This window comes from Oratosquilla oratoria, chromosome 1 (assembly GCF_046742065.1).
Source record: "Oratosquilla oratoria isolate Oo_2021 chromosome 1, ASM4674206v1, whole genome shotgun sequence".
NCBI lineage: Eukaryota > Metazoa > Arthropoda > Malacostraca > Stomatopoda > Squillidae > Oratosquilla > Oratosquilla oratoria.
The window spans coordinates 69,042,684-69,057,700 of NC_134777.1; the positions used below are offsets into that span (position 1 = coordinate 69,042,684).

Here is a 15,017-nt window from a genome sequence, read left to right on the forward strand (position 1 = left end):
GATTCCAACTTGAACACAACACTAATTGAGTTATAATAGAAATGAATTTATTAAGAGTTGCCTAAGTTTTACGGTGGAAAACCCCCCAGTAATTTGTAATGATCCTTGGGTCCTAACACATCTCTCTAGGAAGAAACTTTGGACTGCTACCTGTTTAATTAGTGTGGGACTGTCACTGGCTGAAAGTAGTATGGAGAGGGGAGTAGTTACCACATGTAAGAAATACAGTTGAAGTTGATACCGAGGTGGTCTAATGGAGATGTGGGGGTTGATAAGTTTTGAAAAGGGGCAGTTTTGCTAACTTGTAGGACCAGTACATACAAGTACCTGTCACTGATTCCTAGTAATAGGAAGAATGAAGATATTGTTAGGCAGCTGAAAGAGAGTTTTGACAATGACTGAATGTCCTGTCAGTCTCAGTTGCTACCTCACATTTACCCTTACCATCAACTTCCCTCACTGGAGTTGATTTCAGGGTATGCCAGGAAGGTCTGGAGGAAGGCCTATCCTCCTATTTCAAAAAGTATTAATGATGATTCAAATAAAGATGCACACAACTTTTTATACTTTTAATAAAAATATGGTACAGCAGTTTATTGATCTACATGACTTTTCATACAACCATATCAACCCTAAGTTTAAATGTGGGCTGTGAATATCATTTCTGTGCGTGGCTGAATAGAAATGGCTGAGGTTATGTGATAGAAAAAAAAAAAAAATAAATCATGATTATTGACATTATAAATATATTCTCACAAAGGACAGCTGAAAGATATGTGTAACTTTATACTTACCTGAATTTCAAGAAAGAATAAAAAGTGAATAATGTGAATTCCCTGAGTCAGCATACAAAATTATAAAAGTTCAAAACTAAACCCAACCAGACCAAATGACTTAACTTCATATTTATCTATCATCATCTAATGTCAAATAAATACAGTAATCCCTCTCATTTATGATTAAACACCATATCCAAGGACTCAAGTTTCCAGTCAGTGTTTTTATACATTCCTGCCATTAGAGCCATGTACACAAACCCCAGTCCTGCCATAGTTGTTGCTGTTTTTGTAACTGTTCCCTACTTCCTCCAGGCATTATTTCTACTACGTTTGGTCCTTGTAATACCGTGAGTCTGCTGTCCCAAAATATATCTATACACAATCTCACTCACACACACAGTTTTCCACATAGTACAAGGATGGGAGAGGACAGAAGATAGGGATGAATGGAGAATGGTTGTGTATGGACGATGCATGAGGGGGAGTAGATTGGGGATGGGTTGTGAGGGAGTGTGTGTGAAGAATAAATTGACACAGCCTGAAGGAATTTCTCCCTGTCTACTTTTCTGCATGAGGGGGACAGAAAGGGGGGGGGGGTGTCACTGATTTAATGAAACAGCCTTGCTGTGGATGTGCTGTGTCTTGCTACACTGCTTCTGACCCAGGGCAGTGGGCAAGATGCAGGGATGATCCATAATCCAGGAGGTGCCAAGATAAGAGGGAGGGAAGAGGGTGGTATGGAGTAGAGTATGTTAGGGATGGAATGGGTGGGAGTGGTTTTTATGCCTTTGTTTTTTGGTTACCTCACTTGTAAGGGGAAAAAAAAAAACTTTGATATATATATATATATATACACATACATATACCAAAGGCTTTTTCCCCCTTACACAGGGGGGTAGCCAAAAAGAAAAAAGCATAGAAATCACTCCCACCCATTTCATTTCCCATATATTCCACTCTGGATATATATATATATATATATATATATATATGTAGGTGAACTTTTGGCTCTATTAACTCAGATATAAGAGGGATTACTGTATTATGGACCAAAACAACAGCACATTTGAATACACACCTACTATACTGTACTACTGAGTTAATACATATAGTAAATATCTTAAGAATTAAAAACAAAATACACACTACAATATAAAATCCTTTTCCTCTTTGCTGGATTAAAGATCTGGTGCTGACTAGGGACCATGTCAATATTTGTAGACCCCACATATCCCTTCAGATTGATTCAACTTATCAATCATGAAATTAACCCATCTTTTGTGAAGGGAACTTCTTTCACATAAAGGAAAGGGCCTGGCACCAGCTATTATTCAAGTGCATGTCACATTTAGCCCTTCTGCTGTGAAGGGGATTTCCCCTTCCTGAATAAAATTACTTGGTTTACTAGAATTAAAGAGCATACATAGTAAAATGCAGTGAAGGAGTTAAAGGAAAAAGAAACAATAAAGGAGTAAGATAAATTACTAAACAATTCATGGCCACATCTACAAAACTCCGCACAGTTATGTTTGTTTAACTACACACAGTCTGACTGCCAGTAAATGTACAATCAGACATCTGTACAATGTAGATCTGAGGAATCACACTCAGAGTGCATGTGTGTGAATGATAGTGATACAACTTTCATACATGAATGATGATGAATTTAAGGTGACTTCCATGCAAGAATTGTAATCATAATTACTAACATACAAGAAAAAAATAATAATAATTATAATAAAAAGTTACAATGACTGCTGTAGAGCAAGTGATGCATGGAAAACACATGGTCTGGTGCAGAATTTCAGACATGATATGGAGCACTTCCTGAAGACTTCCACATGTGACAGACTTAGAGCTGTATGTTTTCTGCACAAATGATGCATTAACAGGTCCAGCACAAAAGTTCTTTACATGACTTACATGAGTCAGATATATATATAAGCATTGTACTTTGCAGTTTTGAAAATTATTCACTTGCAAATATCCATTGTAAAGATTGTATGTGAAAAAAAGCAACGTGAAAAAAGTGAAATGTTGAATACAGAAGGCATAAATGCTGTTTCTAGGTTAGGTATATAAAGATATCTTTACACCCAGGAAAGCAGAATGTGACTGGTAACCACATTCTGCACACACCAATCTTACCTTTTCTGTAATTAATGTTCAGTCACTCTTAATTTCATTTGTGACAGTCTTCATTGGTTATGGTCATAGTACATCAAAATACCTTAATCAACATTAAGGATTTATCATTTCGCAGCACATTTTCTTGCATTTTCTCTTAGGTCTTGGTCATCACTGAATATATTTCTAACATCTTTCCCAAAGAACTATTTTGAAGCATTCACTGTTAACTTTTTTTTATTTATTTATTTTTTTTTTTTTTTATTTATTTTTTTTTTTTTTTTATTATTTTTTTTATAGGAAGCAATTTCACACATTAGTTTCAACAGTACACCATGATAAACAAATGCATTACTAAGTTGGACACCTGAAAACTAAATACCACCTGGAGGCTGAATCCGTAAAATTTAATACACAATAAATTTTATGGCAAGTAGAGTAAGTACATATACAGTGAGTCCTCCTTATACGGTAATTCTTTATCCAGTAAATTCACAGTTACGGTATTTGGTAATTACTACCCTCGATTCTATTTACGGTAAGAAAAATTCACAGATTTGGTATCAGCCCATGTTTTGGAGGTATAATTAGATATTTTGAAGAAGAAAGAGCAGGGATAAGGTACGTCTGCCATAAGTCAAAACTTGGGTTCGGTATACAGTAATTTCAATTTGCGGTAAGGTTTTTCATGAATGCATATGTACTGTATAATGAGGACTTACTGTATACTCATGTGTGTGTGTGTATATATATATGTATATATATACAGACGCTCCTCTACGTTCATTCGTTATACGTTTTTTCGATTTTACGTTTGAACTGACTAAAAAAAATTTAAAAATTTTTGTCAGTGAATTTTTTAGTTTAGCGTGCTCTCCATAGTACGAGACATTCAAATGATACTTACACATGACGCTGCATCCATTGTTTACATGGCACAAACGACAGACTGAACGTGCCTTGCCACCTCCTCCTCCTCCACCATCTCACTTTATGTTGCTTGAATTTATTTGAAAAGTGTTATTATTTTACAATGTTATGTATAATTGATGATTTAGGGGTTTTTATAAGATACGGTAATAGAATTTATGGATGTATAGTACAGTATGAACGGTCATACATTACTGGAACTACAGTAACAACCTACGTTCATTTTCATGTTACGTTCGGCCGTTCGGAACGTAACTAAAACGTAAGTTGAGGAGCATCTGTACATACAAATATGTACATATATGCATATATACAATTATACACACACACACGAATATATATATATATATATATATATACACACACACACATCATACATGTACATAAAATATATCTATACACAATCTCACACACACGTGCACACACACACACACAGTTTTCCACATAGAGTGGTGGACACTTGGAACCAGCTGGACAAAAAAAGTGTGCGCAAAAACCATTCATGAATTTAAGAGCAAACTAGACACTGCGAGATACAAAGGTGGGGCACCACAAGCGTAGCTCCCCTTCCTGCAAAATACAACTAGGTAAATACACACACACACACACACATATATATTTTGCAGTCATTTTGAGAAATTTGTCATTTTGCAAAATGCCCAGTCATTTTCAAAAATGACCAAAACAGTGGTCAGTTTCTAAAATCTATCTACATACCAAGGGCTTCTTCTCCTTTATAAGAGAGCCAAGTCAAAGGCATGCACCCACTCCCATCCACCGTCCTTGTTTCCCTCCAATCTTAGCTCCTCATGAATGAAGGGTCATCCCTGTCTCCTGCCCATTGCCTGGGTCAGAAAAAATGTAGCAAGGCAGAGTACATCTACAGCAAGGCTGTTTCACTTATACAGGCTCCCCCCAACCTTCTCCATCCCCTCATGCAGAAAATAGAGAAGACTGGGAGAAATCCCTCTGGGCTGTGTCCAAGTATCCATACACACTTTGACACAACCTGAAAGGATTTGGCAAAATGACCATAAATATTTGGGTATTATGCCAAAGGATTACAGTTTTGATCATTTTGCAAAACCATAAATAATTTCAAGATATAGGAGGGGAGGAGAGACCTGCCAAAAGCTGTCATTAAATGTACCTCATATAGTCAAATCTTTCCATGTAACTTGTATGCTATGTGTTCTGTTGTGAATGACGATGTTGATGAGCAAGTGCTCTGTTGCTATGTGATCAGATACAGAGCATTCAAACTTTATAAAGAAAGTCAAACATAGAGCAGCAGATGCAAGCTAAGAAAATGAATGATAATTCAGTGAAGTGACTCAAACTAGCCCATGCAGGGGACACTATCATGGTTACCATTCCACTTGTTGACCAGAGGTGAGTGAAGTTTGCAATTGCAAAGACAATTATTGTTCACAAGATAATATGCAATAGTAGATGAATATGCTGTGTAGAGGAAAAGGACAGAAGGTAGGGAGGTGCTTAAACTGCTTAAATAAGAAAGAAAAGGAGGAGTACAAGAAGCTGAGAGAGGAGTGGGGGAGGAATATATTCAAGGAGGGAGTCACAAGATGTGCAAAGATAGTGCAACGATAGTGTGTGGAACAAGAAGGGGAGGATATAGAAGGAAGGGTAGTGAGTGGTGGGATGAGGAAGCAAAGAAGGTCATAGAAGAGAAGAAGTGAGCTTTCACAGATTGGTTACAAAATAGGATGAAAGAAACATAGAAGTACAAAGAAAAGAAAAAAGAAGTAAAGGAGGCAAAAAGGAGAGCAGATGTGAAATGGGGTAAGAGTATAACAGAAAAATTTGAAAGTAATAAAAAGATGTTTTGGAAAGAAATTAAGAGAAAGAGGAGGCGAATCAAGTAGCAAAGAAAAGGTTAAAGGTGTAGATGGAGTGGTGATAATGGAGGAGATGGTAATAACAGGAAGATGGGCAAAGTATTTCAGGGAGTTGCTAAATGTGAAGGAGGATAGGGAAGGAAAGGTAGTTGAATTCATGAGTGAGAAAAATGGAGGAAAATTAAGGAAACATGAGGTGAAGGCACTTGTTAAGATGATGAGAGCAGGGCACCTGGGTTGGATGTGTCATGCAGAATGTCAAAAAGTAGGACTGGCTGGTGAAGCCATTTAATGTTTAAGAGAGGGTTGAGTGCTTGGAGGACTGGAGGAGTGCCTGTATAGTTTCACTTTACAAGGGAAATGGGGACAAGTGAGTGTAGTAGTTTCAGAGGGATCAGTTCCTTAAGCATAGTTGGGAAGGCTTATGGGAGGGTTTTGATTGAGAGGATTAGGAGAGGAACAGTGTGGGTTTAGGAAAGATAGGGGTTGCATGGATCAGATTTTTGTGGTAAGGCAGGTATGTGAGAAAGCTTTAGGATAAGTTAAGGATGTTTTTTGGGCCTTTATGGATTTGGAAAAGGCTTATGAAAAGATAGACAGGAAGGCACTGTTGAAGGTATTACAGATATATGGGATAGGAGGAAAGCTGTTAAGAGCAGTCACGAGTTTTTATGAGAGTAGTAGAGCCTGTGTTAGAATCAGAAATAGAAAGAGTGACTGGTTTGAGGTAAAGGTGAGCCTTTACCAGGGATGTGTTATGTTGCCTTGGTTGTTATTTATACATGGATGGGGTGGTGTGAGAGGTAAATACAAGGGTAATGGATCAGGGATTGGAGACAGTTAAAGAAGATGGAGAAAAGTGAGAGATAAGCCAGTTGTAGTTTGCTGATGACACTGAACTTATGACATGATCAGAGGAGGGATTGAGAGAGTGACAGAGTTTGGGAAGCTGTGCGAAAGAAGGAAGTTTAATATAAATGTGGGTAAAAGTAAGGTGATGAGATGTACAAGGGGAGAAAGTGGCAGTGTAAAGGGAGAGAGACTGGAGGAAGTGGTTAGTTTTAGATACTTGGGTGCGAATGTGGTGGGAAAGGGGGGAGTGGTGGTGGAGGTAGAATGTAGATTGAGGGGAGCAAGTAAATGCACTGAGGGACTAAAACAATTAATGAGGAATAGGCATTTGGGAATGGATGCTAAGAGGAGACTGTATGAAGGAGTGATTGTACTGACAGCACTGCATGGGACAGAAAAATGGAACATAAGAGAGGAGTTTAAATGTGTTTGAGATGAGGTGCCTGAGAAGTATGATAGGGTTACTAAGCTGAATAGAGTGAGAAACAAGGTAAGGAGGAGAATGGTGGTGGAAAGGGAGTTGGAAGATAGGGTTGATGAAAGAGTATTGGGATGGTTTGGACACATGGAAAGAATGAGTGAAGAGAGATTAGTAAAAGAGCTGTGGAAGGAGTGAACATGACGGTGCAACCAAGGATAAGATGGATAGATAGGGTAAAAGGGGTACTGAGAAAGAGGGGAATGTCTGATAAGGAAGGATGGGAGAACAGAAGATAGAGGTTATGGAGAATGGTTGTGTATGAATGATGCTGTGATGCATGAAAGGGAGTGGGTGAGGGATGGAGGTGAAAGAGTATGTGTGAAAAAATAATTTGATGCAGCCTGAAGGGATTTCTCCCCGTCTTCTCTTTTCTACAAGAGGAGACAGAGGGGGGGGGGGGGGTCACTGATTTAATGAAGTGGCCTTGCTGTGGATGTGCTGTGTCTTGTGACACTGCTTCTGACCCAGGGCAGTAGGTGAGATGCAGGGATGACCCATCATCCAGGAGGAGCCAAGATAAGGAGGGAGGGGGGTGAATGGGAGTGGAGTATGTGGGGATGGAATGGTTGGGAGTGGATTTTATGCCTTTGTTTTTTGGCTACCTCCCTTGTAAAGGGGAAAAAGCCTTTGGTATATATAATTATTTGATGTCATTATAATGTCTTAATACAGTATTAATATACTTTTAATGTTTTTAATGTAGTTTTGAGGTTGAATCATGACAAAAGATGACTAATGTGATGTCACTTTAATTCTATAATGTAGTTTATGTTTGAAATAAACACACACTTGAAGGTTGACTGTTGTTCATATTTTGGCCAAGGAGATTACTGATGATTATGCAAAATGACCAAAAGTTTGGGACTTTTGTAAAATGTCCAAACATACAAGGTAAATTTGCAAACTGACCTCTGTTTTGATCATTTCTGAAAACGACTAATTCCTCAAAGTGATCATAACAATTATATATATATATATATATTGAGAGAGAGAGAGAGAGAGAGAGAGAGAGAGAGAGAGAGAGAGAGAGAGAGGGAGAGAGAGAGAAAACATAAAATAAAATATTAATAATAATAAAAATTAACAGGTGCACCTGCCATCCTTCAGATATAGAACCCAGTCCCACACAAATATTCTTGGTCACTGATATGGGCTCTACTCATTTACTACTTCCTTTCAATAGTTTGACAATCTGCTCACAAGTTATTGAAATGAGTGAAATAATATCTCTCACTGGGATCTGTCCTCCTGGTAACATTCCGAGATAATTACAAATCAACTTAGAGATATTTGTTGGCAATGACCTCACACTGATTGAAAGCTCCAATGGCCTTCAGTAAATCATGTATTTCTTTCATGTTTGCTGCATGTGATGATGGCTCCAATCGTTCTGCTAAGGCTACCAAAAAACCTTCAAGACGACCTAAAAAGGCATGTGTGGTTTCATTCTTCACCCAAGCACGAGGCAGCGCATTGATTACCTGTCAACAAAGGATACTAAAGTAGAAATATGCATACATTAAGCTTGACTACTTATACTGTACATATACATCTATACCAAAACAGAATAATAAAAAAATATATGTATATAAGACTGGCTAATTCTATTCAAAAACACTTTAGTTGTATGATTACCTACTCAAAAAAATTCTAATTTCTAGCTAAATGAAGTTCCTAACACAGCTCTTTCCATGCTGGGTGGATACATGAGTACTCTTGTATTTACTCTTCCACCTTCTGACCCAAATTGGGAATTCACCACCTGTACTACAGTCATAAAGAAAGTTCTGAGAGATATCATATTCTATGACATGTCATGTGTTGTTGTTGTTCCCTAGACTGTCTTTCTGATCAGTCCCGTCTCCCCAAGGAATGCCACAGCCGAAACAGGGTTTTCCCACAAATCCTTTATGGAGTGTATGTTGTATTGTTTGCATGATGTGTTGAATAGTATGGGTGAAGTGTTACATCCTTGGCATCTGTCTACAATGCAGTCATCCACTCTCTTCTGGTAGCTTAGAAGGGCTGGGTGGTGGCCACATTGCAGTCTGGCCAGGTGGACCCTGTCTTTTTGTGGAAGAGAGGATTCAGAGGGATGGATATCAGGGGGTCTGGCATGCAGCAATGTGTTGTCTTTTGGTGTGTTATTGGAGCAGTGAGTGATGTGATTATGAATATGTTTCCGGAGGCTGGTATTTGGTGGTTTTGGAGGAAGAGAAGAGAGTATTTGTGTGTGAAATAGATATTTGGTGTTTTTTTATATTTCTTGGTGTGTGTGGGTGTTCTGCTATGTAGTGTAGTGGGTGTGCTGTGTTTGTGGAGGCTGCAGCAAGTGTTTGTGTGCCTCTCATGTCAAGGTGATTTTTGACTTTGAGGACTTTTGTTTTATAGTGTAGTGGTCTGTAGGTGTTGTACATGTGCAGCCTGTAATTGTTTTTAATGCTTAGTTTTGTATGGTCTGAAGGGTGCTGAGGTGTGTCTCACTGAGATTTGGTGCCCATGCTGGACTCTCATAATTCATCACTGAGCATATGCATTGTTTGTATATTGTAGTATTAGTTTCTCTGTTTTGTCCAAATGTTGTTCCAGTGATTGATTTAAATGTGTTGAGTCTAGGTGTGCATTTATTTTCATGTTTGTGATGTGTTGTTTAAATGACATGGCTGTATTGTATGTTACACCAAGAATTTTTGGGGTGTGTGTGTGTGCGAGTACAACGTTCCTTTCACAACATGTCATGTGTCAAGTTTCATGGTGTGTCATGACACACTTGCTAACCATCCTTAACGAAAATGTGTATGAATGTTGAATTCAACCACTACTAGGTTATCTTAAGCTAGATAATTAGATATAGGATTATAAACATAAGTAACTTATGATAAATGACCAGTTACAGTTTTTGTTGTATAGACAGTGGAGGAGTACATAACTGGGGCTTTCTATGGAAGAGGTCAGAGGACATCAAAACAATGAAACAAAATTATGAGGGAACAGATAAATACATACCAAAGAAGAAACAAGAATAGGTGTACATAAAGTGCTGGTATAACAAAAAGTGTAGAGGCTAAAGATAGAAGAAACAAAGCCTGGAGAGAGAGAGAAAAAGCAAATATACATCAAACTAAGAAATGGATATGTAAAAATACATATACATACATATAACAAAGGCCCTTTTCCCCCTTACAAGGGAGGTAGCCAAAAAATAATGGCATAAAAACCATTCCCACCCATTCCAAACCTAATACACTCCACTCCCTTCCCTCTTATCTTGGCACCTCATTTGGATGACGGGTCATCCCTGCATCTTGTCCACTGCCCTGGGTCAGAAGCAGCGTCAAAAGACACAGTACATCCACAGCAAGGACACTTCATTAAATCGGCGACCCCCTCTCTCCATCCCCTCATGGAGAAAAGAAGACGGGGAGAAATCCCATCGGGCTGCGTCAAATTTTGCTCACACATACTATCTCACCCCCCATCCCCCATCCATTCCACCTTATGCATCACAACATCATCCATATACAACTATTTTCCATTCCCCCTGTCTTCTGTCCTCTCCTGTCCTTCCTCAACAGACATTCCCCTCTTCCACAAATCATCTCCTCATTTCTCACTCTACCCAGCCTAGTAACCCCCATCATACTTCTCAGACACCTCATCTCAAACACATTCAAACTCCTTCTCTCTTCCTCTCTTATGTTCCATGTTTCTGCCCCATACAGTACTGTTGGCACGATCACTCCTTCATACAGTCTCCTCTTAGCATCCATTCCCATATGTCTATTCCTCATTACACTTTTTAATCCACCAAGGCATTTACTCACTTCTCTCAATCTACATTCTACCTCCACCTCCACTCCTCCCTTTCCTGCCACATTCGCACCCAACTATCTAAAACTATCCACTTCCTCCAGTCGCTCTCCCTTAATGCTCACTTCCATTCTGCTGCCACTTTCACCACTTGTACATCTCATCACCTTACTTTTACCCACATTTATCTTCAACTTTCTTCTTTTACACACTCTTCCGAACTATTGTCACCAACTTCCTCAATCCCTCCCTCGATCCTGCCACAAGTGCAATGTCGTCCACAAACAACAGTTGGCTCACCTCCCACTTTTCTCCATTTTCTTTAACCATCTCCAATCCCTGACCCACCACCCTTGCATTTACCTCTCACACCACCCCATCCATGTACAAGTTGAATAGCCAGGGCGACATAACACATCCCTGACGAAGTCCCACCTTTACCTCGAACCACTTACTCTCTCCATTTCTAATCCTGACACATGCTCTAATACTCTTGTAAAAACTCTTGACAGCTCCTAGAAGCTTTCCTACTATCCCGTATTTCTGCAAAACCTCCCACAGTGCCTTCCTGTCTACCTTGTCATAAGCCTTTTCCAGATCCATAAAAACCCAAAAAACATCCTTCCCCTTAAGTACCACACAAAAAAATATTAAGAAAACTGGAAACCATAGGAGGGATACAAGGTAAACTATTGAAATGGATGATTTCTTGCATGGAAGAAAAATGAGAGTAATGCTCAGAGATAAGAGTTCTACTTGGGAAGAGGTGATTAGTGGAGTTCCACACTGATCAGTATGGGCTCCAATAATGTTTGCTATTTATGTGAATGACATGGATGGAAGTGTGGAATATTACATGAACTTCTTTGCTGATGACACAAAACTATTGAAGAAAGTACTGAAATGGTTTGTGAGCCACTGCAGAGAGATCTGAACAGGGTTTAGGAATGGAGTCAGAAGTGGGAAGTAGACTTCAACATAAAGAAATGTAACGTCATGGAATTTAGAAAAAGTAAAAAAAAAAAAAAAAAATGGATGTCAGGACAATATAAAATTGGTACAAAGTAAAGAAAGTGGGATCTGAAAAAGACCTGGGGATAATCATCACAAAGGGTATGCCCCTGATAAACAGATAAACAACATTGTCAGAGAAACCTACAACTTGCTAAGATCAATAAAGGTGGCCTTTACTTACTTGGATGAAGAAATGGTAAAGACAACACCAGTCACACTGATAAGACCAAAATTGGAGTACACAGTGACACTATGGTCACCCATTACCAAAGAGAATGTAAGGAAAATTGAGAGAATCCAGAGAGCAAATATGAAGATGGCCCCAACACTTTCAAAACTGTCATATGAAGGGAGATTGTCAAAACTAGAATTACTAACTCTGGAACAAAGAAGAGAAAGAGGTGACTTGTTGACTATCTACACAATCATGAGAAGTATGGAAGTCCTTGATAGAGAAGACTTACTAAATAGGGGTAAGAGAGTAGTGCTCAGAGATAAGAGGACATGGAAGGAAATTCAAAAAAGACAGGGTTGAGATTTGAAAAATAACAGCTTTCCCCACAGAGTGGTGGATGTATGAAACAAATTGGACAAAACAATAGTGTGTGCAAAATCCATACACAAATCTAAGAGCAATTTAGACACTGCAAAATCCAGAGACAGGACACAACAAGCATAGCTCCCCTTCCCGTAAGATACAACTGGGTAAATACAGGTGAATTCTCACCCAAATTATGGGTGGCAGCTGGCACCTCTGGTGAGGTATGTACCATATTTTGAGAGAGAGAGAGAGAGTTTGTGTGTGTATGCAGGGGGAGGGGGAATAGTAATTCATAGTGTCAATAGTAGAGATGGTGGTAGTAGCAGTAGCATTAGTATTATTACTTGTAGAAAAATTCACACTTACATTTCTGCATTTATCCAAGGAATCTGTTGGGTTAATTTCGGCTGCAAGATTAAGAGCTGGAAGGAGATACAAGTTAAGAATGGACCTGATGGCAAGGTCATGAATGACAGAATCACTTAGTACATTGTGCCACATCAGTACTGAACCCAGCAACTTCCAAGCTGCCCAAAATTGGCGTTGGAAGAAGAGGCTAACTCCTGAGTTCCGGTTTTCATACACACTGAAACAGAAGAAGACAGGTATATAAATCAGATGTTCTTCATTCTTGCATACTAGTTTTACAAGAATTGTCCTATTCATCTGAAATAGGTAAATAAATGAGCTAACTTCTCTAAAAATTGAGAAACATTTAGGTGCAACTACAGCAACCACCTTTACAAAATGCGATTGTACTTAAACAGAATAACCCAAATCATTCAAATCTTAGGGACAAAAAGGTTATACAAGTCCCTCAGGGTACAATACTTTCACATTTATTGTTCAATCTTTTCATGAGTGATCTCACTCCAGGACCAGAACTGTGTGTGTGTGTGTGTGTATGTATGTATATATATATATATATATATATATATATATATATATATATATATACAACTAGGAAAATACAGCTCAGTAAACATATATATATTTCTAAACAGAAATGTAGTAGCACATTTGTAAATAACACACAAGAAACCCAGTCGGAGAAAATAAACTTCGAATGAAAGAAGATTCTGTATTTCGGCTATCAACTGTAGCCCAATTCAGGAAAGTACATAAGACAGAGGACAAAGGGGACTTATAAGCTACAGAATCACAGAAAAGAGAGGGAATGTGGATTGATGGCAGAGGAGGGCAGAGGAGGGGAGAGGAGGGTAGAGGAGGGTGAGGTGAAGGGGGGTTGTAAGCTTCGTACAAGCCTACTCACCGCTGCACGAGAAATAATGTCAGGAGCCCACTGCCCTTTAGAAATATTAATGTTGGGGCATTCCTCAATTAATGCTGATTCAACTATTTTTCTCCTGAAACCACAGTGGGACTTGAACACTAATCTGGCCTTACCCTAGTCGAAAGAATTATTCTTATCTTTGACATGAAGAAATACAGGCAAATTTTCTTGCCCATACCTAACTGACCTTTTATGTTCTGCCAATCTAGTGTTCAAGTCTCTCCTGGTTTGACCCAAGTACACCAAATCACAATCTTGGCAGGGCAAACAATAAACACCGAGTGACTCTACTTCCTTTAGTTTTTGTTGAACATTCACAATTTGCTTATGCACGGTGTTGGGATAGTGATAGGCAATAGTGAGATGTTCATAAAGAAACAACTTAGAAGAACTGATGGTTTTACAATAGGGAATTTTTAGAATATCTTTAAAGGAGCTGTGATAACTAGAAGGGACATAAGTTTTGAAATGGTTGGCCTTAGCCTTACCGAGAGCTTGGTCCAGAAACCAAGGTGGATATGCCTACTTCTTCAGTTGACATTTGATCATCTCAATTTCTTGGTCCAGAAATTGAGGACTGCAGATCCTGAAAGCCCTCAAGAAAAGACCAGAGACAACACTTTTCTTAACATTGTCAGGGTGATTACTAAAAAAGTGAAGGTAACTCCCTGAGTGGGTGGGTTTTCGGTACACTATAAAATGTAAATTATCATCAATCCTTCTTATCAAAATGTCCAAGAAAGGGATTTGGTGACCTTCCTCCTATTCAATTTTGAATACGAGGTTCGGGGTCAATTGGTTCAATTTATCATGTACCTGAGCCAAATCATTTCGGGCAGTCTGATGTTGGGCAAAAGGGTACACTCAAAATACTCCATGTATAAAGTGGCCAAAACAGGAGACAAATTAGAACCCATACTGCAACCAAATTTTTGAAGGAAAAATTGGTCTTGAAAGGGAAAGACATTTGAAGAAACACAAAGGCAAACTAAAGCAAGAATTTTGTTGACAGGGAGGGGGAAATTGTCTTGAAACTGTTGCAATTTGGATTCCAAAAAAGTAAGAACATCTTCAACAGCAATATTCGTAAATAATAAGCAAACATCAAGACTGAGGAGCCTTAAACCCTGTGCTTTCATATTATTGTGGCAAAGTAGCATGCAGTTGATACTTTAGGGTCTATATGGGGCGCCCCTACGAACCAGAGCCACATATCATTTTGTCTATGATAGAGGAAAACTCTGTTCATAGAGAAATGATGACACTTTTATACTACGATTGTCCCTCCGTTATGCTGTCCCCCAACCCCTTGCTGCTCTCCTGTACCATT

At 38.8% G+C, this 15,017-nt stretch overlaps 1 protein-coding gene across 1 annotated transcript; it reads right to left on the minus strand.

Moving 5' to 3' along the window:
* Positions 1 to 556: 556 nt before the first annotated feature.
* On the minus strand, positions 557 to 12,973 carry LOC143035031 (intron Large complex component GCFC2). The gene is made up of 2 exons (XM_076201489.1): positions 12,760 to 12,973; positions 557 to 8,509 (listed from the first exon to the last, which is right to left on the minus strand). Exons 1-2 carry the CDS (start codon positions 12,892 to 12,894, stop codon positions 8,309 to 8,311), a joined length of 336 nt encoding a protein of 111 aa, XP_076057604.1. The 5' UTR covers positions 12,895 to 12,973; the 3' UTR covers positions 557 to 8,308.
* Between the last annotated feature and the right edge of the window lie 2,044 nt (positions 12,974 to 15,017).

Excerpts from the sequence above, each read along its gene's own strand:
- LOC143035031 (XM_076201489.1), bottom strand. The coding sequence starts at position 12,894 with ATGTGGCACAATGTACTAAGTGATTCTGTCATTCATGACCTTGCCATC. Across the intron at positions 8,510-12,759 it reads CCTTGGATAAATGCAGAAAT|GTAATCAATGCGCTGCCTCG; the intron begins GTAAGTGTGAAT and ends CTTTGTTGACAG.